Consider the following 25,289-nt stretch of genomic DNA (forward strand, 5'->3'; position numbering starts at 1 on the left):
TTTTTGACATTATTTAAGTCCTTATTTCATTTTGCTTCTGGTTTCCAGAGGCTTATTTTGTTTGCATTTTTTCCCATTCCTGAAACTGTCATATAAGGAAATTGATAATTTTGCTTTATATGTTGTTTTTTCTATTACATATTGCAAGATGTTTCAATCTGACCCTGTCTCAGAATCTACATCTGGAATGCTGCTGCCTGATGTCGGTTCTACCAAAGCTAAGTGCATTTGTTGTAAACTTGTGGTAACTGTTCCTCCGGCTGTAGTTTGTGTTAGTTGTCATGATAAACTTTCAAACGCAGACAATATTTACATTAGTAGTAATCCATTACCTGTTGTTGTTCCTTCAATATCTTATGTTCAGGATATTCCTGTTAATGTGAGAGAATTTGTTTCTAATTCTATTCAGAAGGCTCTGTCTGTTATACCACCTTCTAATAAACGTAAAAGGTCTTTTAAAACTTCTCATAAATTCGATGAATTTTTAAATGACCGACAGCATTCTGATTTATCTATCTCTGATGAGGATCTATGGTTCAGAAGATTCTGCCTCAGATATTGACACTGACAAATCTTCATACTTATTTAAAATGGAGTATATTCGTTCCTTATTAAAAGAGGTGTTGATTGCATTAGATATGGAGGAGACTAGTCCTCTTGATATTAAAACCAGTAAACGTTTAAATTCGGTTTTTAAACCTCATGTAGTTATTCCAGAGGTTTTTCCCAGTTCCTGATGCTATTTCAGATGTAATTTCTGGGAATGGAATAGTCTGGATACTTCATTTACTCCTTCTTCAAGGTTTAAGAAACTGTATCCTTTGCCGACTGATAGATTGGAGTTTTTGGAAAAGATCCCCAAAGTTGATGGGGCCATCTCTACTCTTGCAAAGCGTACTACTATTCCTACGGCAGATAGTACTTCTTTTAAAGATCCTTTAGATAGGAAGCTTGAATCTTATAATCAAACATAAGAACAAAAGATACCTCACAAAAGCACTCTTAGTCCAATTTTAAGTTTACTCTTATAATATAGTTTACAATGTAATATAAACTACCTACTGTGCACAGAGGTCATACAATACAAGTTAGTTAGTAGATATCAAACTCATAATGTATCTAACTAACAATAAACAGAAAAATAGAATTGTTAAAAGGAAACAATGCACAATAAACAATTAATATGCAGCACATATAAGGGGAACAGTTCATAAGCAGTGATACTTATCCTCCATTGTGTTGTGAATAGCTCAGTCAATGCAAAGTTCCCAATTAAATATAATCTCCTCCGATTTCAAGGAATAATATTTTGATTGTAATCCCAGGGCTAACTTGAAAGAAATGACAAGCGATCCTGGAGGGAGCTTATGTACCAAGCGCCAGCAGCCGAAGACCGGGCAACCCCAGTGCACACTAGCCGTGGCTCTGATAAGGCTTTGCTAGCTCGGCAGCCTTACCCTCTACGCTTCCATGTGCGATTCCAAGTGCTTCCTGTAAGTACCGGAAACTGAGAAGAAAGGTCGCTCCAAATTGTGCTGCATACAGCGTTGCTCCCAAACAACAGGCTCTGTACCAGGCTGAGCTAATGCAATTTGCCGACGTACATTTCACCAAATAAACGGCTTCTTCCGGGCATGTGTATAATGAGTTCAGTTTCCTACTTCTTATTTAAAGCGGAACCTTGTGCCGATGCCCCCGGAAATTAGGCCAGTGAATATAAGTTCCTATGCATAATTAAATATATTACAAATTCTCTATTCATAATGTAAAATGAATCTTACATATTTCTGTTATTGCTCTTATTAATTAAGTTACATGCAATATCACTTAATATATTTGCCAAGAAGTTTGATCCACAAATGGGATCCATATATAATTCTTCCTAGCAATTTTTAGCAACTCACAGATCACTTAAAGTGACAGTGTTCCAATATCGAAATATTTCTTTTATGGTTATTAAGTGTTTTTATTACTCTATTAGTCAGCACACTTAATTACTTCTATTTACACCGTTGTCTCAAGGGTCCACCCCACATAATAAATGTAATTTGTTATTCCCCAATATATCCTATATTATTTAAGGTTTTAACAAACAGATATCCATTACAAAAAATGGCCCAGATTATTTTCCTCATTCAGACCATGTGGGGCAAGGGTACCTAAATTAAAGATCCACCTACTTTCACGTCTTAGTAGGATATTATCTACATCACCTCCTCGTGTTCCCAGGCTAACTTTGTCAATTCCAATTAGCCTGAAGGTACTAGGTGATGAATTATGAAATTCAGTAAAGTGTCTTGCTACACTTGATGTGTTTACATCATGTTCGATGTCCCTGAGGTGTTCCAAGGTGCGATCACAAAGGGCCCTTGTCGTCTTCCCTACGTAATAAAGGGGGCAACTGCATTTAGCTAAATAAACTAAGCCTTCAGTCCTACATGTGATCTTGGAACGTATCTTGTAAACCATTCCTTTATTATCAGAAAAAAATCTTGCTCTTTCTATGTGATTACATGCTTTACACTGTTTACACGGATAACAGCCCGGCTCACGTCCAACTCCATCCAACCAACTGCCACCCATATGTGGTCGAATGAAGTGGCTGTGAACCAGGCTGTCCCGTAAATTTGGTGCCCTTCTTGCTGTAAAGAGGGGTTGTGGGGTGAGAGCTTCACATAATTTCGTGTCAGAAAGGAGGATATGCCAATATCTTTGCATTATCTTGCGTATATCCTCCCAGCTCTCATTAAAAGTTGAAATAAATCTAATCTTTCCCTGTTGGGGGTCCCTACCTCTCACTTTGGTTCTAGATGTACTAAAAATGCTATCTTCTTGTGAGCGATTTTTTTGGCGTTGATACGCCTCACTAATTAGCTTTTTAGGATATCCTCTTTGACTGAATCGTTTAGTCAGTTCTCTAGACTCTGCTAAGAAATCTGCTTCCGTGGTACAGTTCCTACGAGCACGATAGTCTGGGTACTTCATTTACTCCTTCTCCAAGGTTTAAGAAATTGTACCCTTTGCCATCTGATAGATTAGAGTTTTGGGATAAAATCCCCAAAGTTGATGGGACTATTTCTACTCTTGCTAAACGTACTACTATTCCTACGGCAGATAGTACTTCGTTTAAAGATCCTTTAGATAGGAAGCTTGAATCTTATCTAAGGAAGGCTTATTTATGTTCAGGTCATCTTCTTAGGCCTGCTATTTCTTTGGCTGATGTTGCTGCGGCTTCAACTTTTTGGTTGGAAACTTTAGCGCAACAAGTACCAGATCATAATGTGTATAGCATTGTTAAGCTAATTCAACATGCTAATAATTTCATTTGTGATGCCATTTTTTATATCATTAGAATTGATGTCAGGTATATGTCTTTAGCTATATTAGCTAGAAGAGCTTTATGGCTTAAATCTTGGAATGTTGATATGACTTCTAAATCAACGTTGCTATCTCTTTCTTTCCAAGGTAATAAATTATTTGGTTCTCAGTTGGATTCTATTATTTCAACTGTCACTGGGGGGAAGGGAGCTTTTTTGCCTCAGGATAAAAAAATCTAAGGGTAAATTTAGGGCTGCTAACCGTTTTCGTTCCTTTCGTCAGAATAAGGAACAGAAACCTGACCCTTCCCCTAAAGGAACGGTTTCCAATTGGAAGCCTTCTCCAGTCTGGAATAAATCCAAGCCATTTAAAAAATCAAAATCAGCCCCTAAGTCCGCATGAAGGTGCGGCCCTCATTCCAGCGCAGCTGATAGGGGGCAGACTAAGATTTTACAAAGATGTTTGGATCAATTCAATCCAAAATCATTGGATTCAGAACATTGTTTCTCAAGGGTACAGAATAAGATTCAAAGTAAGACTGCCTGTGAGAAGTTTCTTTCTCTCACGCATTCCAGTGAACCCAGTAAAGGCTCAGGATTTCCTGAAGTGTGTTTCAGACCTGGAGTTATCTGGGTAATTGTTTTTCAGGAACGGGGTCTGGGGTTTTATTCAAATCTGTTCATTGTTCCAAAGAAAGAGAATTCTTTCAGACCAGTTCTGGATCTAAAAATTTTGAATCCTTATGTAAGAATACCAACTTTCAAGATGGTGACTATAAGGACTATTCTGACTTTTGTTCAGCAAGGGCATTATATGTCCACAATAGACTTACAGGATGCATATCTTCATATTCCGATTCATCCAGATCACTATCAGTTTCTGAGATTCTCTTTTCTAGACAAGCATTACCAATTTATTGCTCTTCCTTTTGGCCTAGCAACAGCTCCAAGGATCTTTTCAAAGGTTCTCGGTGCCCTACTCTCTGTAATCAGAGAGTGGGGTATTGCGGTGTTTCCTTATTTGGATGATATCTTGGTACTTGCTCAGTCTTTACATTCTGCACAATCTCACACGAATCAACTAGTGTTGTTTCTTCAAAGACATGGTTGGAGGATCAATTTACCAAAAAGTTCCTTGATTCCTCAGACAAGGGTAACCTTTTTAGGATTCCAAATAGATTCAGTATCCATGACTTTCTCTCTAACAGACAAAAGACATCTGAAACTGGTTTCAGCTTGTCAGAACCTTCAGTTTCAATCATTGCCTTCAGTAGCTATGTGCATGGAGGTTTTAGGTCTCATGACTGCAGCATCGGACGCGATCTCCTTTGCTCGTTTTCACATGAGGCCTCTTCAGCTTTGTATGCTGAGCCAATGGTGCAAGGATTATACAAAGATATCACAATTAATATCCTTAAATCCCAATATTTGACTATCTCTGACTTGGTGGTTAGATCACCATCATTTAGTTCAAGGGGCCTCTTTTGTTCATCCAACCTGGACTGTGATTACAACAGATGTGAGTCTTTCAGGTTGGGGAGCTGTCTGGGGATCTCTGACTGCACAGGGGGTTTGGAAATCTCAAGAGGCGAGATTACCAATCAATATTTTGGAACTCTGTGCGATTCTCAGAGCCCTTCAGTTTTGGCCTTTTCTGAAGAGAGAACCGTTTATTTGTTTTCAGACAATGTCACAACAGTGGTGTATGTCAATCATCAAGGTGGGACTCACAGTCCTCAAGCTATGAAAGAAGTATCTCGGATACTTGCATGGGCGGAATCCAGCTCCTGTCTAATCTCTGCGGTCCATATCCCATGTATAGACAATTGGGAAGCAGATTATCTCAGTCGCCAGAATTTACATCCGGGAGAGTGGTCTCTTCACCCAGATGTGTTTTTTCAGATTGTTCAGATGTGGGGGCTTCCAGAAATAGATCTGATGGCTTCTCATCTAAACAGGAAACTTCCCAGGTATTTGTCCAGGTCCAGGGATCCTCAGGCGGAAGCAGTGGATGCGTTGTCACTTCCTTGGAGTTATCAACCTACTTATGTCTTACCGCCCCTAGTTCTTCTTCCAAGAGTGATTTCCAAAATCATAATGGAGTTTTCATTTGTACTGCTGGTGGCTCCAGCATGGCCACACAGGTTTTGGTATGTGGATCTTGTTCAGATGTCCAGTTGCCAACCTTGGCCACTTCCGTTAAGGCCAGACCTTCTATCTCAAGGCCCATTTTTCGATCAGGATCTCAAATCTTTAAATTTGAAGGTATGGCGATTGAACGCTTAGTGCTTAGTCATAGAGGTTTCTCTGACTCATTGATTAATACTATGTTGCAGGCTCGCAAATCTTTGTCTAGAAGGATTTTTTACAGAGTTTGGAAGACTTACATTTCATGGTGTTCTTCTTTTTATAAATTCTCTTGGCATTCTTTTAGAATTCCTAGAATTTTACAGTTTCTTCAGGATGGTTTGGATAAGGGTTTGTCTGCAAGTTCCTTGAAAGGACAAATCTCTGCTCTTTCTGTTCCACAGAAAAATTGCTAATCTTCCTGATATTCATTGTTTTGAACAGGCTTTGGTTCATATCAAGCCTGTCATTAAGTCAATCTCCCCTCCTTGGAGTCTTAATTTGGTTTTGATGGCTTTACAGGCTCCTCCGTTTGAGCCTATGCATTCTCTGGACATTAAATTACTTTCTTGGAAAGTATTGTTCCTTTTGGCTATCTATTCTGCTAGAAGAGTTTCTGAATTATCTACTCTTTCTTGTGAGTCTCCTTTTCTGATTTTTCATCAGGATAAGGCGGTTTTGCGGACTTCATTTAAATTTTTACCTAAAGTTGTGAATTCCAACAACATTAGTAGAGAAATTGTTGTCCCTTCGTTGTGTCCTAATCCTAAGAATTCTTTGGAGAGATCTTTACATTCTTTGGATGTGGTAAGAGCTTTGAAATATTATGTTGAAGCTACTAAAGATTTCAGAAAGACTTCTAGTCTATTTGTTATCTTTTCTGGTTCTAGGAAAGGTCAGAAGGCTTCTGCCATTTCTTTGGCATCTTGGTTAAAGCTTTTGATTCATCATGCGTATTTGGAGTCGGGTAAATCCCCGCCTCAGAGGATTACGGCTCATTCTACTAGGTCAGTTTCTACTTCCTGGGCTTTTAAGAACGAAGCTTCTGTTGATCAGATTTGCAAAGCAGCAACTTGGTCTTCTTTGCATACTTTTACTAAATTCTACCATTTTGATGTTTTCTCTTCTTCAGAAGCAGTTTTTGGTAGAAAAGTACTTCAGGCAGCTGTTTCAGTTTGATTCTTCTGCTTATAATTTCAGTTTTTTTCATTATAAAGATTAAGATTGGGTTGTGGATTCATTTTTCAGAGGAATTGGCTGTCTTTATTTTATCCCTCCCTCTCTAGTGACTCTTGCGTGGAGTTCCACATCTTGGGTATTTGCTCTCCCATACGTCACTAGCTCATGGACTCTTGCCAATTACATGAAATAAAACATAATTTATGTAAGAATTTACCTGATAAATTCATTTCTTTCATATTGGCAAGAGTCCATGAGGCACACCCTTTTTATGGTGGTTATGATTTTTTTGTATAAAGCACAATTATTCCAATTCCTTGTTGATGCTTTCGTTCCTTTCTTATCACCCCACTTCTTGGCTATTCGTTAAACTGAATTGTGGGTGTGGTGGGGGGGTGTATTTATAGGCATTTTGAGGTTTGGGAAACTTTGCCCCTCCTGGTAGGAATGTATATCCCATACGTCACTAGCTCATGGACTCTTGCCAATATGAAATAAATGAATTTATCAGGTAAATTCTTACATAAATTATGTTTTTTGCATCATGGTCTTGAATGAATTTGTTAGGAAAAATACTTTGTTGTGGGTGCAAATTAACAAATCTTGGTTGCAATCAATGGCCCGCATTTGTGGGAGTATTTTGTAGTATAGTGTCCCATAGAATATGTTGTTTCTGAAAGGTAAGTAAAGGTTTTCTGACAAATCTGATGGGGTGTACTCATTTATGCTGAGCACTGTGTATGTATATACACACACACACACACAGAGATATGTATTGATTACGAGCTTACAAAATATACAGATATTGTCAGTGTATTTTTTTTTTTACAGAGCAGCATAAACATAATGAAATAACTATGTAATATAAACAAACAGGAAAAAAAGACTCCATTCTGTTTCAAATGACAAAATATTTTATATGGTGTATTCAATTTATTTAAGCAAACGTAACCAACATTAATGTTAAAAATAGCACAGATTTCATATGACTGTAAAATTGTGTACTACCATAAGGCAATTTTATTTCATACTTTTTTTTCCCTCCGAAACAGAACATTAAAAAAAAATCAATTGTATTTATATGTACTGACTTGTAACAAATATTTTTTTTACAATACATTTCACTATTTTAACATAAATAAAAAAATAAAAAAAAATACATTGTCATGGGTAGAAAACACTGCAGAGATATTTTAAGGAAAAGAAAATTAGCAATCACCCCCACTGCTAAAACAAAATAAATGCAGATACAGTTATAGTACTCACACTTATTTCAAATGCAATGTCATATGTACATCTTTAGCAGCAGTGGAGTTCATATAGGCACATTATTTTATTATATACTGTATTTCATAAAACTAAACCAAGTTTTAATAAATTGTTATCTTGATTGGCACTGTATCACCACACTGGCTCTTATCATAGCATGTTTAAAAAAAAGTATAACAAATGGTTAAAAACTAATGTCTTTGATATTTCTCACAATCCATAGAACACAATAATGTCTCATCTTAAAAAAGTAGGCTTCAAAGACATTAGTATTATGTTCAAAACATACTGTGTGTTAGATACAGACATTACATAATGTATTGAATGATTCTCTATACACTACAACAGATTTGTCTGGAAAATACGTGGTAAAATAATTTTGCATTAGAGAAATTACAGTTTCGAAAGGGGTCACCTGACCATAGCAAAGGCAGCAACAAAAATGGTAAAATGTACAACTCTGTTTTTAAAAAAAAAAAATAAATATAGAATAATGTACCAGCCAGTGCCAGACTTTACAAAGGGAAATTCTGAGTTCCAGGCACGGGCACTTAGTCAACTGAGGGTAAAGTGCGTTCTTTGTACAGGGTGCAAGAGTGAAACACAATGCTGTTATTTTCTGAAAGGAGTCAGACGGCTGATATTCTGCCAGAAGTTGGAGGGCTTACGTTTGGGCTCTGCTAGCATGAAGACTTGTTGCTGTGGGAGGTTGGCCGGCAGTGTGGGATGCTTCTGTCTCATCCAGAAATCATAGTATGTCCTATTAACAGCTGGACAACAAAATGTACAGAGTTAGTAAAGTCAAAAGCCTCTTCCGCACTTCTGAAACTAAATGTGAGTGCGGGAGGAAATTAGTTGTTGAAACAGGTGACATACTAACATTCAGGTTCTCAGTATTTATACATTGTGGGCTACATTACAAGTGGCGCACTAACGTTGGCGTGCTAGATACTGCTATATCGCGCCCGTGTTAACTTGTGCGCATATTACAAATTGAAAGTAAACCTTTCTGACAACTGTGATGACAAATGATGGAAGATGGAAAAGCCAGGCTGGCGAAAGGAATATTCCCCAACAGCGTGAGATGAAGGCAATGTGCTAGGCTCTCATGTCTAGTACAGGGAGGGAAATTATTTTTTCCCTATCTGTGATTTTTATGAGTTGTAACTAAAAAACAAATAATATTTACGTTTAGCAGTTTATAGGGATTTTAAACTCAAACATTGTGGCTCTATTGGATAAACATAATTAATAGAAGCATACCACATGATGAGATTGGCTATATGGTTTACAAAAAGCGGATGCAAAATATCATCACTGGAAGTGACTTCTGGATTAACTTCACAATTGTATCCAGATAGTAATGGATGGAAGAACAAACTACTTCAGAAAGTTTGGGTAAGAGGTATACTACCTTTTGGTCCACTGGATCCTAAAAGGATGCATCATACAGAAGTCAAAATGTGGCCCAGTTTATAAAATTCACACTAATGAATTCACCCTTTGGTGTATTTATCATGACTGTAAACTTGATTTTAAGATGGGTTTAAATGTGGCAAACATTAATGGGACAGTAAAGTCAAAATTAAACTTATATGGATGGGATAGAGCATGACATTTTAAACTATACTTCTATTACCAATTTTGCTTAGTTCTCTTGGTATCTTTACTAAAGAGTAATCATAGGTGAGCTCAGGAGCATGCATGTTTCTTTCATGATTCAGATAGACCATACAATTGTTAACATTCAAATGTACTCCTATTATAAAATCAGCTTTATTCTTTTGGTATCCTTTGTTGAATGAACAGCAACGCACTACTGGAAGCTAGCTGAAAACATTGGGCCAATAACAAGAAGCCTATACATGTAGCCACCAATCGACAGCTAGCGCCCAGAAGTGCATTGCTGCTTCTGAGTCTACCAAGGTATGCTATTCAACAAAAGATACAAAGAGAACAAAACTAATTAGATAATAAAAGTAAATAGAATTGCATGTTCTATCTAAATCATGACAGAAAAAATGGGGTTTCAGGTCCCTTTAACCTATTTGAACACTTGCAAGACTGCATTATATTAGACAGTTAGACAATGCTATATATATATATATAGTGTCTCATTGTCCTGTTGTAATCATTTATAAGATACATTTATCTTTGTAACTGATATGACCTTGTTCATAGCAAGCACAACTGCAGTGTGTGTAAGGATTAGTTAATTTGTTAGAATGTTACAGCTGTTGGGACATAAAAGATTTAAGGGTTTTGTTTTATGTACCCACCACTCAGTTGGAGGGACATGAAAGTCAAAATGAAATTCTCCTGGGCATATCTAGATATGCTCACGAGCAGAAATTCATTACTGAGAGATAGCTGGTGATAGGTGACTATGCACAGATGCCTCTTGTCATTGGCCCACCAGACGTGTTCAATTAGCTCCCATCACTGCTTTGGAGCTGACCATCTTTGTTCTTTTTTTGCACTTTTATCTCTCTTTGTGTATGATGGTCTAATAAGTCCAGCTAGACCTGAAACCCACACATTTTTCTTTCATGATTTAGATAGAGCTTACAATTTTAAACAACTTTCCAATTTACTTCTCTTATCTAATTTGCTTCATACTCTTTGTATCCTTTCTTGAAAAGCATATCTAGATAGGCTCGGAGCTAGCTGCTGATTGGTGTCTGCACATATATGTCCCTGTAATAGGGGGCATGTAAGGACTCTTGCAGTTCGCATGCATGTAAAAGAGTTTTCAGAGAAATTCAGATGAGGAGACATGATAAGACCCTTGTGGATCATATGAAGATAAAAGAGGGTGGTCAGCACTATGAATATAAACTTAAACAACTTTCTAATGTATGTTGTTGGATTTGCTTTATTTTCTTGACATACCTAGGTAGTCTTAGGAGCAGCAATGCGCTACCGGGAGCTATCTGCTGATTGGTGTCTACACATAATTGCCTCTTTTCATTGGTTCACCAGATGTGTTTAGCTAGCTTCCTGAAGTGCATAGAAGCTCTTCAATGAAGCATAACAAGAGAACAAAGCAAGTTTCATAATAGAAGTAAACTGGAAAATTGTTTAAAATTGTATGCGATATCTGAACCATGAAAAAAAATGTTGGTTGTCATGTCCCTTTAAAAGGGACATTTGATCCCATATTAAAATGCACATAAGTACAATTATATTTTGAATAGAAGCATTTTTGAAATACACTTTTATTAGCAAGAATGCATAGCTATCATTGTTTTCAGTAATAGGTTTTAATGTGCATGTGAAGCATATCTAAATATGCTATATGCAACTGCATTTAAACTGTGTAGTTGTTCAGATAGCCGACAGTAGCTTTTATTATGTAAATTGAGTCATCACCAATACAATACAACGTTTTGCTCTCTCTCTAAGCAAACTTTGGGCAAGATTACAAGTTTTTTCGCAGTTGCAAAAACACTGAGCGGGTTAAGGTTTTTTTCTCATTGGGGTTGCGCAAGTATTACAAATTGCAAAATAACTTATTTTGCACAGGCGTTAACCCGCGTAATCCAAAAAGCCACATTGCGTGCGCATTCAGGTATTCCCCCCATAGAAGTCAATGGACAAGAAAAATAGAAAAAAAAAAACAAGGAAAAAAAAAAATGTCTGTTGCGCAAAGCACATGACGTATTCTCCTCGAAAAGTGTACATGAAAATGCGAATATTTCATATTGGGAGAATGTTTTCTTAACGGAATATGTTCTATTTAATTGTAAATAAATATTTCTCTATATATGTGAAGATTTTTGGACTGATATATCTATTTCTAGCGAGATATGTATATATATATCTAGATATCTCAAGATCTATATGTGAAATATGAGTGTAACTGTACTTTGTAATGAATTTTTGAAGTTATTCAGGAAATATTTATGTTGCGGAAAACTGATAACTACTACTCGTGAACGGAAAAGATTGTTGAGTAAAAGGCGAATGCGCGTGCTTAATCACAATTTTTCTAAACTTTTAATACCTGCGCAATGGAAACTGATTTCAAAAAGACCATATCACTCGCAGAAAACTCATACCGCACTACAAAGGTTACAGAAATTAATAATATATAATTCTGAAGAATTCCACAAGTGTTAACACTGGCCCAGATTACGAGTTTTGTGTTAGAGGCTATGCGGTGCTAACGAGCAGTTTTCACTCAACGCTCACTTACATGCAGCGCTGGTATTACGAGTTTTTACAAACCCGTCGTTAAAAGACAAGAAGTGAGCATTGAGCAAAATTTTGGTCATTACTGCACTCCAATACCAGCGCTGCTTAAGTCAGCGGTGAGCTGGTGTAACGTGCTCGTGCACGATTTCCCCATAGGAATCAACAGGGAGAGCCAGCTGAAAAAAGTCTAACACCTGCAAAAAAGCAGCGTAAAACTCCTTAACGCAGCCCCATTGATTCCTATGGGGAAATACATTTTATGTCTACACCTAACACCCTAACATGAACCCCGAGTCTAAACACCCCTAATCTTACACTTATTAACCCCTAATCTGCTGCCCCCGACATCACTGACACCATCACTGCATTATTCTTATTAACCCCTAATCTGTCGCTCCCGACACCGCGCGCCACCTACATTATACTTATGAACCCCTAATCTGCTGCCCCCAACATCGCCCAACCCTACATTATATTTATTAACCCCTACTCTGCCGCCCCAATGTCGCCGCCACCTACCTACACTTATTAACCCCTAATCTCCCGCCCCCACTATAATAAACATATTAACCCCTAAACCGCCGCATTCCCGCCTCGCAAACATTAGTTAAATATTAATAACCCCTAATCTGCCGGCCCTAACATCGCCGCCACATACCTACATTTATTAACCCCTAATCTGCCGCCCCCAACGTCGCTGCCACTATATCAAAGTTATTAACCCCTAAACCTAACTCTAACCCTAAACCTAACACCCCCGAACTTAACTTAGATATAATTAAAAGAAATCGAAATAAATATTCCAATCAGCCAATAGAATATGAGCTCAATCCTATTGGCTGATAGGATCAGCCAAAAGGATTGAACTTAAATCCTATTGGCTGATTGCATCAGCCAACATGATTTTTTCAACCTTAATTCCGATTGGCTGATAGAATTCTATCAGTCAATCGGAATCTAAGGGATGCCATCTTGGATGACGTCACTTAAAGGTACCTTCATTCTGTTTTAGTCGTCAGAAGAAGAGGATGCTCCGCGTCGGATGTCTTGAAGATGGAGCCGCTCCACGCCGGATGAATGAAGATAGAAGATGCCATCTGGATGAAGACTTCTGCCCATCTGGAGGACCACTTCTGCCCGGCTTGGATGAAGATTTCTGACCGTCTGGAGGACCCCTTTACCCGGCTTGGATGAAGACGTCTCCCAGTAAGTCAATCTTCAGGGGGTTAGTGTTAGGTTTTTTAAGGGTGCATTGGGTGGGTTGATTTTTTAGATTAAGGGTTTGGGCTTGCAAAAGAGCTAACTGCCCTTTTAATGGCAATGCCCATCCAAATGCCCTTTTCAGGGCAATGGGGAGCTTAATTTTTTTAGCTAGTATTTCATTTGGGGGGTTGGTTGTGTGGGTGGTGGGTTTTACTGTTGGGGGGGGTTGTTTGTATTTTTTTTTTACAGGTAAAAGAGCTGATTACTTTGGGGCAATGCCCCCCAAAAGGCCCTTTTAAGGGCTATTGGTAGTTTAGTTTAGGCTAGGGTTTTTTTAACTTTGGGGGGCTTTTTTATTTTAATAGGGCTATAAGATTAGGTGTAATTAGTTTAAATTTCTGTAATTTGTTTATTATTTTCTGTAATTTAGTGTTTGTTTTTTTGTACTTAAGCTAATTTAATTTAGTTTATTTATTTAATTATAATGTAGTGTTAGGTGTAATTGTAACTTAGGTTAGGTTTTATTTTACAGGTACTTTTGTATTTATTTTTGCTAGGTAGTTAATAAATAGTTAATAACTATTTAGTAACTATTCTACCTAGTTAAAATAAATACAAACTTGGCTGTAAAATAAAAATAAATCCTAAGATAGCTACAATGTAACTATTAGTAATATTGTAGCTAGTTTAGGGTTTATTTTACAAGTATTGAGTTTTAAATAGGAATAATTTAGTTAATGATAGGAATATTTATTTTGATTTATTTTAATTATATTTAAGTTAGGGGGTGTTAGGGTTAGGGTTAGACTTAGATTTTGGGGTTAATAAATTTAATATAGTGGCGGCGACATTGGGGGCTTCAGATTAGGGGTTAATAAATGTAGGTAGGTGGCGGCAATGTTAGGGATGGCAAATTAGGGGTTAATAATATTTAACTAGTGTTTGTGAGGCGGGAGTGCGGCGGTTTAGGGGTTAATATATTTATTATAGTGGCGGCGATGTCCGGTTCGGCATATTAGGGGGTTAAAAATTTTCTTTCAGTGTTTGTGATGTGGGAGGGCCTCGGTTTAGGGGTTAATAGGTAGTTTATGGGTGTTAGTGTACTTTTTAGCACTTTAGTTAAGAGTTTTATGCTACGGCGTTATAGTGTAAAACTCTTAACTACTGACTTTAAAATGCGGTACCAGTCTTGACAGGAGAGGATCTACCGCTCACTATTTGGCAGACTCGTAATACCGGCGCTATGCAAGTCCCATTGAAAAGCAGCGTTAGGACCGGCTAATGCAAAACTCGTAATCTAGCCGACTGTTTGGAATATTGTTAGAATTGCTAAAAAAAAAAAGTGCAACACTCACCTTTAGGCTTTCCTGTCTGCTGAGGTTTATTTGCATTGACCATTGCCTGTTTCTTTCTGATTTCACTTATCCGAAAACCTACCAAGAAAACATATATTTGTTATATCTAACTCAGTTATATGAATAAAAAAAAGAAATTAATATAATATTACAACTTTTATAGATGTAATTAAGAGAAAACTAAAATTCTGACCATGTATAAACTGATCCTTCTTTTTAACCTGATTGGTTAACCCAACTAATCAATCAGTCTTCTAAGATATATTTATAAATGTAGATGTCATTTCCCCAAACTGTGATTTTGTATAGAGCAAAATGAGTGCAAGGGACAGTAGTCAGAGGTGTCAGACAATAGGAGGGATGAGGGAGACTATCTAGATAGTACAGACCTTTTTTTGTGGGATGACGCTAAGAGCCCAAATATAAAAATAACCTCCCTAGTATGGAGATGTTGCTCATTGACATCCAGAAATCCACTAAGCAACATAAACAATTCTTAAGCTAAAATTTGCCATCCCCAAATTATTTAATGCAGACCATGCAGTACTGATAAGGTTTTTTTAGATAATCTCGCCAGACCAGAGACCTTTAGTGAATAGGGCCCTTACAGACAATCAATAGCTAATAAGTGTTAGATACATCAGTTCTTTCTAAACATTCAAATAAACAAAAGAAGATATCTTAACAACATTATAGTGGGAAAATTACATGGCTCTGCAACTCTATGGGTTTAACCCCTGCAAATTAAATACCTAGTTAAAGTATTGCATAGGAGCCTGAAGAGAACTGCCTATTCTAAGCAGAAACAACAAGTTACCCAAGCAGCAGTGGAAGTGGCAAGATCCAACTGTGTGACTAATACTGCTGATTGACTCACTGGCAGTCTCTGGACCAACAGTTCTCTGAGGCTCACAAACAGTAAATTAACTATGTGTTAGACCCCAAGGCCAGGGTTAAAGAATTTAGTTGTAGGGTCAGCATAAATAAAATGACATGTTCTAATAAATTAGAGCATATCATTTTTTTTTAGTATAATAGCCCTTTAAGTTAAAAATGGAAAAAAAAATCAATACAATTTATATTCCTTATTTATAATGTCTGCTTTTCCATAATTAACGTTAAAATCCTCTTTTTTCCCACTCCTCCAGGCAGTGGCATGCACACTGTATATTTAAATATGGTAAGTTTGTCTGACCTATACAGGTGCCCAATAACATATGTGATTGTGTCAGTACAGGTGCCCGTTAACATATGTGATTGTGTCAGTACAGGTGCTCATTAACATATGTGATTGTGCCAGTACAGGTGCCCGTTAACATATGTGATTATGTCAGTACAGGTGCTCATTAACATATGTGATTATGTCAGTACAGGTGCTCATTAAAATATGTGATTATGTCAGTACAGGTGATCTTTAACATATGTGATTGTGTAAGTACAGGTGTCAATTAACATATGTGATTGTGTAAGTACAGGTGTCAATTAACATGTGTGATTGTGTAAGTTCAGGTGCTCATTAACATATGTGATTGTGTAAGTACAGGTGCTCATTAACATATGTGATTGTGTAAGTACAGGTGTCAATTAACATGTGTGATTGTGTAAGTTCAGGTGCTCATTAACATATGTGATTGTGTAAGTACAGGTGCTCATTAACATATGTGATTGTGCCAGTACAGGTGCCCATTAACATATGCGATTGTGCCAGTACAGGTGCTTATTAACATATGTGATTGTGTCAGTACAGGTGCCTGTTAATATATGTGATTGTGTCAGTACAGGTGCCTGTTAACATATGTGATTGTGTCAGTACAAGAGCCTGTTAACATATGTGATTGTGTCAGTACACGTGCCCGTTAACATATGTGATTGTGTCAGTACAGGTTCTCATAAACATATGTGATTGTGTCAGTACAGGTGCCCATTAACATATGTGATTGTGTCAGTACAGGTGCCCATTAACATATGTGATTGTGTCAGTACAGGTGGTCATTAACATATGTGATTGTGTCAGTACAGGTGCCCGTTAACATATGTGATTATGTCAGTACAGGTGCTCATTAACATATGTGATTATGTCAGTGCAGGTGCTCATTAACATATGTGATTGTGTCAGTACAGGTGCTCATTAACATATGTGATTGTGTAAGTACAGGTGCCTGTTAACATATGTGATTGTGTAAGTACAGGTGCCCATTAACACATGTGATTGTGTCAGTACAGGTGCCCGTTAACGTATGTGATTCTGTCAGTACAGGTGCCTGTCAACATATGTGATTGTGTAAGTACAGGTGCTCATTAACATATGTGATTGTGTAAGTACAGGTGCTCATTAACATATGTGATTGTGCCAGTACAGGTGCCCATTAACATATGTGATTGTGCCAGTACAGGTGCCCATTAACATATGTGATTGTGTAAGTACAGGTGCTCATTAACATATGTGATTGTGCCAGTACAGGTACCTGTTAACATATGCGATTGTGTCAGTACAGGTGCCTGTTAACATATGTGATTGTGTCAGTACAGGTGCTCAATAACATATGTGATTGTGTCAGTACAGGTACCCATTAACATATGTGATTGTGTAAGTACAGGTGTCCGTTAACATATGTGATTGTTTAAGTACAGGTGCTCATTAACATATGCGATTGTGTCAGTACAGGTGCTCATTAACGTATGTGATTGTGCCAGTACAGGTGCCGGTTAACATATGTGATTGTGTCAGTACAGGTACCTGTTAACATAAGTGATTGTGTCAGTACAGGTGCCGGTTAACATATGTGATTGTGCCAGTACAGGTGCCGTTAACATATGTGATTGTGTCAGTACAGGTGCCCGTTAACATATGCGATTGTGTCAGTACAGGTACCCATTAACATATGCGATTGTGTCAGTACAGATACCCATTAACATATGCGATTCTGTCAGTACAGGTGCCTGTTAACATATGCGATTGTGTCAGTACAGGTACCCATTAACATATGTGATTATGTCAGTACAGGTGCCCGTTAACATATGTGATTGTGCTGGTACAGATGTCCATTAACATAAGTGATTGTGTAAGTACAGGTGACCATTAACATATGCGATTGTGCCAGTACAGGTACCCATTAACATATGTGATTGTGTCAGTACAGGTGCCCATTAACATATGTGATTGTGTCAGTACAGGTGCCCATTATCATATGTAATTGTGTCAGTACAGGTGCCTGTTAACATATATGATTGTGTCAGTACAGGTGCCCATTAACATATGCGATTGTGTCAGTACAGGTGCTCATTAACAGATGCGATTGTGTCAGTACAGGAGCCTGTTAAGATATGTGATTTTGCCAGTACAGGTGCTCATTAACATATGTGATTGTGTCAATACAGGTGCCCATTAACATATGCGATTGTGTCAGTACAGGTGCCTGTTAACATATGTGATTGTGTCAGTACAGGTGCCAGTTATCATATGTGATTGTGTCAGTACAGGTGCCCATTAACATATGTAATTGTGTCAGTACAGGTGCCTGTTAACATATATGATTGTGTCAGTATAGGTGCCCATTAACATATGCGATTGTGTCAGTACAGGTGCTCATTAACCCCTTAATGACCGAGGACGTGCAGGGTACGTCCTCAAAAAAAAGGCAGTTAATGCCTGAGGACGTACCCTGCATGTCCTCGGTGTGGAAAGCAGCTGGAAGCGATCCTGCTCGCTTCCAGCTGCTTTCCGGTTATTGCAGTGATGCCTCGATATGGAGGCATCCTGCAATAACTTTACATGGCCATCCGATGCAGAGAGAGCCACTCTGTGGCCCTCCCTGCACCGGACATCGATGGCAGGTATCGTTGGTGGGTGGGAGCCGACTTGGGAGGCGGGTGGGCGGCCATCGGTGTATCTTCTGCCATCAAGGGGGGCGGGATCGGAGGCGGGGCCGTTAGGGGGCGCGCGGGAGCGCGCACGTGCACGGAGGTTGGCGGGTGGGCGCGTGCACGGGGCGGGAGCGGGTGGGAACCGCTACACTACGGAAAATATTGCTAGGAAAAAGGGCCAAATCTTGTTTGTGCAAAAGCACAAAAATAGATCGTGGAGGGGTGGGGGGTTGGTTTTGTGTGGGGGGAAGCTACACTACAGAAAATTTTAATAAAAATAAAAAAACCCATATTTTCTTCTAAACTGGGTACTGGCAGATAGCTGCCAGTACCCAAGATGGCGCATATTAAGTTAGATTGGGAGGGTTATAGAGCTGTTTGGGGGGGATCAGTGAGGTTGGGGGCTAAGGGGGGGATAGTACACAGCAGCATATGTAAATATGCTTTTTAAAAACACAAAAAAACAACAAATATAGCTTTTATTTTAGTACTGGCAGACTTTCTGCCAGTACTTAAGATGGCGGGGACAATTGTGGGGTGGGGGAGGGAAGAGAGCTGTTTGGGAGGGATCAGGGGGTCTGATGTTTCAGGTGGGAGGCTGAGCTCTACACTAAATGTGATATTAACCCTGCAAGCTCCCTACAAGCTACCTAATTAACCCCTTCACTGCTCGCCATAATACACGTGTGATGCGCAGCGGCATTTAGCGGCCTTCTAAATACCAAAAAGCAACGCCAAAGCCATATATGTCTGCTATTTCTGAACAAAGGGGATCCCAGAGAAGCATTTACAACCATTTGTGCCATAATTGCACAAGCTGTTTGTAAATGATTTCAGTGAGAAACCTAAAATTGTGAAAAATTTAACGTTTTTTTTTAATTTGATCGCATTTGGCGGTGAAATGGTGGCATGAAATATACCAAAATGGGCCTAGATCAATACTTGGGGTTGTCTACTACACTACACTAAAGCTAAAATTACCCCAAAAAGCTCCCTACATGCTCCCTAATTAACCCCTTCACTGCTGGGCATAATACACGTGTGGTGCGCAGTGGCATTTAGTGGCATTCTAATTACCAAAAAGCAACACCAAAGCCATATAAGTCTGCTATTTCTGAACAAAGGGGATCCCAGAGAAGAATTTACAACCATTTGTGCCATAATTGCATAAGCTGTTTGTAAATAATTTCAGTGAGAATCCTAAAGTTTGTGAAAAAATTTGTGAAAAAGTGAACAATTTTTTTTATTTGATCGCATTTTGCGGTGAAATGGTGGCATGAAATATACCAAAATTGGCCTAGATCAATACTTTGGGATGTCTACTAAAAAAAAATATATACATGTCAATGGATATTCAGAGATTCCTGAAAGATATTAGTGTTCTAATGTAACTAGCGCTAATTTTGAAAAAAAAATGGTTTGGAAATATCAAAGTGCTATTTGTATTTATGGCCCTATAACTTGCAAAAAAAGCAAAGAACATGTAAACATTGGGTATTTCTAAACTCAGGACAAAATTTAGAAACTATTTAGCATGGGTGTTTTTTGGTGGTTGTAGATGTGTAACAGATTTTGGGGGTCAAAGTTAGAAAAAGTGTATTTTTTTTCAATTTTTCCTCATATTTTATAATTTTTTTTATAGTAAATTATAAGATATGATGAAAATAATGGTATCTTTAGAAAGTCCATTTAATGGCGAGAAAAACGGTATATAATATGTGTGGGTACAGTAAATGAGTAAGAGGAGAATTACAGCTAAACACAAACACCGCAAAAATGTAAAAATAGCCTTGGTCCCAAACGGACAGAAAATGGAAAAGTGCTGCGGTCATTAAGGGGTTAACAGATGCGATTGTGTCAGTACAGGTGCCTGTTAAGATATGTGATTTTGCCAGTACAGGTGCTCATTAACATATGTGATTGTGTCAGTACAGGTGACCATTAACATATGTGATTGTATCAGTACAGGTGCCTGTTAACATATATGATTGTGTCAGTACAGGTGCCCGTTAACATATGTTATTGTGTCAGTACAGGTGCTCATTAACATATGTTATTGTGTCAGTATAGGTGCTCATTAACATATGTTATTGTGTCAGTACAGGTGTCCATTAACATATGTGATTGTATCAGTACAGGTGCCCGTTAACATATGTGATTATGTCAGTACAGGTGCTCATTAACATATGTGCTTGTGCCAGTACAGGTTCCATTAACATATGTGATTATGTCAGTACAGGTGCCTGTTAACATATTTGACTGTGTCAGTACAGGTGCCTATTAACATATGTGATTGTGTCAGTAAAGGTGCCCATTAACATATGCGATTGTGTCAGTACAGGTGCCTGTTAACATATGTGATTGTGTCAGTACAGGTGCCCATTAACATATGTGATTGTGTCAGTACAGGTGTCCATTAACATATGTGATTGTGTCAGTACAGGTGTCTGTTAACATATGTGATTGTGTCAGTACAGTTGCCCATTAACATATGTAATTGTGTCAGTACAGGTGCTCATTATCATATGCGATTGTGTCAGTACAGGTACCCATTAACATATGTGATTTTGTCAGTACAGGTGTTCGATAACATATGCGATTGTGCCAGTAGAGGTGCCTGTTAACATATGTGATTGTGTAAGTACAGGTGCCCGTTAACATATTCGATTGTGTCAGTACAGGTACCCATTAACATATGCGATTGTGTCAGTACAGGTACCCATTAACATATGCGATTGTGCCAGTACAGATACCCATTAACATATGCGATTATGCCAGTACAGGTACCCATTAACATATGCGATTGTGCCAGTACAGGTATCCATTAACATATGTGATTGTGTCAGTACAGGTACCCGTTAACATATGTGATTGTGTCAGTACAGGTACCCGTTAACATATGTGATTGTGTCAGTACAGGTACCCATTAACATATGTGATTGTGCCAGTACAGGTACCCGTTAACATATGTGATTGTGTCATTATAGGTGCTCATTATCATATGCGATTGTGTCAGTACAGGTACTCATTAACATATGTGATTTTGTCAGTACAGGTGTTCGATAACATATGCGATTGTGCCAGTACAGGTGCCTGTTAACATATGCGATTATAATTTTCTCACAATCAAGAAGTAATCAAATCTAAACCTTTCAGAAGCAACTTTCAATAATCAAACACTTTGCGGCCACCCTTATGGGAGCTCCAGCCCTCCAACAGTAAGACCTATGCAGTGAAATCAACTAATGGTGTTATTTACACCAGTGAAGGCCAACTTCCTAACACATGGGGGCGCCAGATCAACATTTTAGAAGCCTTAAAGGGACATTAAACACTTTGCGATGGTAATATAAAATGATAAATTGTATATAATAAAACAACTCTGCAATATACTTTCATTATTTATTTTGTCCTCTTTGCCTGTAATTCCATTCTGAAATTGTGAGCTTTTCAGTTCCTGTTAGAAATGGAAGTGCAGAACACTGTTAAATCCAGCACAACCATTGGCTGCACACTCTAATGACCTATTTATAACTGTCCCTAATTGGCCACAGCAGAGAAGGTAACACAAGTTACAACATGGCAGCTCCCATTGTTTTATAGACACTAAAACTTTACACTTATTTTGTCACTTTTTAAACAACTAATGAAACTTTAAAAAATACATCTACATGTTAGTCATGGACTAATCTTTTCTTTGAATGCATCATTCTATCTAACATGTATTTAGTGTTTAATGTCCCTTTAAGGACTGCATATTAATTTATAGATATTGAACACACAAATAATTTATTTCCTAAAAATATTGTGTTATAGAACCAGATATAGGCAATGTCGTAGGGAACCCTCTATCTGTTGTTTTCCCCTTCATTTTTTGTTTTCATACCAAACAGAAGTGCTCAAAACATATATATTTTAGTTGCCCTTTTTCCTTTGACCATAAATTCAATGGCACACATTCACAGTTCTAGTTTTCCCCTAGGGCCACAAATACTAGTGCTGAGGGCCACAAGTGGTCATCCTTAATCTACACTAATGAAAGACATGAACAAAATGATTGTGCAAGGAATTTGTAGCAACACATATTAGATTTTAAATTTAAAGGAATACTAAACCCACATTTTTTCTTTCAGCTAGAGCATGCAATTTTACTTTATTCTCTTGCTATCTTTATTTAAAAATCATAAATGGAAAACTTAGGAGCTGGCTCATTTTAGGTTCAGCACCCTTGCTTATTGGTGGCAACATTTAGCCACCAATAAGCAAGCATAGCCCAACGAAAAATGGGCTTGCTCCTAAGGTTTATATTCCTGATTTTTAAATAAAGATAGCAACAGAATGAAGAAGAATTGATAATAGGAATAAATTAGAAAATTTCTTAAAATTGCATGCTCTATCTGAATCATTAAAGAAAAAAAATTGGGTTTAGTATCCCTTTAACAATTAATAAAAAAAAAAAATCATGAAAGGTTCCAGAATTAAGATTACAAAATGAGAGCATCGCTATGAAAACGCGGGCTTCACATTACCTGTTTCTTCATCTAAAATAACCTGCTTCCTTTCCTCATCGAATGCTTGCAACCATCGCTGCTTCTGCTCTGGCTTTTTTGCAAGGAAAAGATGAATCTCCTCTGAGGATCTGCTTTTCAGTTTAAATGCATTTTTCACATTAATATTGAAATCTTTGTCTTTACCATCCTCAACGTTAATCACATCCATGTCATCCATGTTAATATTTCCTTTGTAGTACAGAATGTCACGTCGCAGGATATCCTAGAATAAAATAAATAAATGGCATCTCTTTATCTACAAAAAGCAAGCACGCAGGAGATTCTGAATTATTGAAACAAAAATGCAGTTAAATAAAAAATTAAAATCTCATTTCATCCATCTATCATTTGTGCTGTGTGTGTGTATATGTATATATGCGTGTGTATGTATGTATATATGTGTGTGTATGTATGTATATATGTGTGTGTATGTATATATGTGTGTGTGTGTATGTATATGTGTGTGTATGTATATGTGTGCGTATGTATATATGTGTGTGTATGTATATATGTGTGTGTGTATGTATATATGTGTGTGTATGTATATATGTGTATGTATATATGTGTGTGTATGTATATTTGTGTGTGTATGTATATATGTGTGTGTATGTATTTATGTGTGTGCATGTATATATGTGTAGGTATATATGTGTGTGTATTTATATATGTGTGTGTGTGTATGTATATGTGTTCGTATGTATATATATATATATGTGTGTGTGTGTGTGTGTATGTATATATGTGTTTGTATGTATATATGTGTATGTATTTATGTGTGTGTGTGTGTGTGTATGTATATATGTGTGTGTATGTATATATGTGTAGGTATATATGTGTGTGTATTTATATATGTGTGTGTGTGTGTATGTATATGTGTGCGTATGTATATATGTGTGTGTGTGTATGTATATATGTGTGTGTGTGTGTGTATGTATATATGTGTTTGTATGTATATGTGTGTGTGTATGTATATATGTGTGTGTATGTTTATATATATATATATGTGTGTGTATGTATATATGTGTGTGTATGTATATATGTGTGTGTGTATGAATATATGTGTGTGTGTGTGTGTATATATGTGTGTGTATGTATATATGTGTGTGTGTGTGTGTGTGTATATGTGTGTGAATGTATATATGTGTGTGTGTATATATGTGTGTGTATGTATATACAGTGGGGAAAAAAGTATTTAGTCAGCCACCAATTGTGCAAGTTCTCCCACTTAAGAAGATGACAGAGGCCTGTAATTTTCATCATAGGTATATCTCAACTATGAGAGACAATCAAATTGTCTGATTTGAAAATAATTTATTTGCAAATTATGGTGGAAAATAAGTATTTGGTCAATATCAAAATTTAATCTCAATACTTTGTTATATATCCTTTGTTGGCAATGACAGAGGTCAAACGTTTTCTGTAAGTCTTCACAAGGTTGTCACACACTGTTGCTGGTATGTTGGCCCATTCCTGCATGCAGATCTCCTCTAGAGCAGTGATGTTTTGGGGCTGTCGCTGGGCAACACAGACTTTCAACTCCCTCCAAAGGTTTTCTATGGGGTTGATATCTGGAGGCTAGGCCACTCCAGGACCTTGAAATACTTCTTACAAAGCCACTCCTTCGTTGCCCGGATAGTGTGTTTGGCATCATTGTCATGCTGAAAGACCCAGCCACGTTTCATCCTCAATGCCCTTGCTGATGGAAGGAGGTTTGCACTCAAAATCTCACGATACATGGCCCCATTCGTTCTTTCATGTACACGGATCAGTCGTCCTGTTCCCTTTGCAGAGAAATGGGTGTTCTCTCTCCTCCAAACATGACAAGTTGTGTTTCTACCAAACAGTTCTACTTTGGTTTCATCTGACCATATGACATACTCCAAATCCACTTCTGGATCATCCAAATGCTCTCTAGCATACTTCAAATGGGCCCGGACATGTACTGGCTTAAGCAGGGGGACACGTCTGGCACTGCAGGATCTGAGTCCCTGGCGGCGTAGTGTGTTACTGATGGTAACCTTTGTTACGTTGGTCCCAGCTCTCTGCAGGTCATTCACTAGGTCCCCCCGTGTGGTTCTGGGATGTTTGCTCACAGTTCTTGTGATCATTTTGACCCCATGGGGTGAGATCTTGCGTGGAGCCCAGATCAAGGGAGATTATCAGTGGTCTTGTATGTCTTCCATTTTCTAATTATTGCTCCCATAGTTGATTTCTTCACACCAAGTTGC

At 37.8% G+C, this 25,289-nt stretch overlaps 1 protein-coding gene across 3 annotated transcripts in view; it reads right to left on the bottom strand.

Annotated features, from left to right (window-relative positions):
• Window positions 1-7,534: 7,534 nt before the first annotated feature.
• Window positions 7,535-25,289, bottom strand: part of ARHGEF4 (Rho guanine nucleotide exchange factor 4) — a 231,385-nt gene continuing 213,630 nt past the window's right edge. For all 3 annotated transcript variants that reach the window (XM_053709873.1, XM_053709872.1, XM_053709874.1), the window contains 3 exons: window positions 23,041-23,284; window positions 14,648-14,725; window positions 7,535-8,662 (listed from right to left, as the gene is read on the bottom strand). In XM_053709873.1, coding sequence (XP_053565848.1) covers window positions 8,505-8,662; window positions 14,648-14,725; window positions 23,041-23,284 — 480 coding nt within the window. In that variant the 3' untranslated portion in view covers window positions 7,535-8,504. The remainder of the gene's footprint in view (window positions 8,663-14,647; window positions 14,726-23,040; window positions 23,285-25,289) is intronic.

Source organism: Bombina bombina, chromosome 4 (assembly GCF_027579735.1).
Source record: "Bombina bombina isolate aBomBom1 chromosome 4, aBomBom1.pri, whole genome shotgun sequence".
In the NCBI taxonomy this organism is placed as follows: domain Eukaryota; kingdom Metazoa; phylum Chordata; class Amphibia; order Anura; family Bombinatoridae; genus Bombina; species Bombina bombina.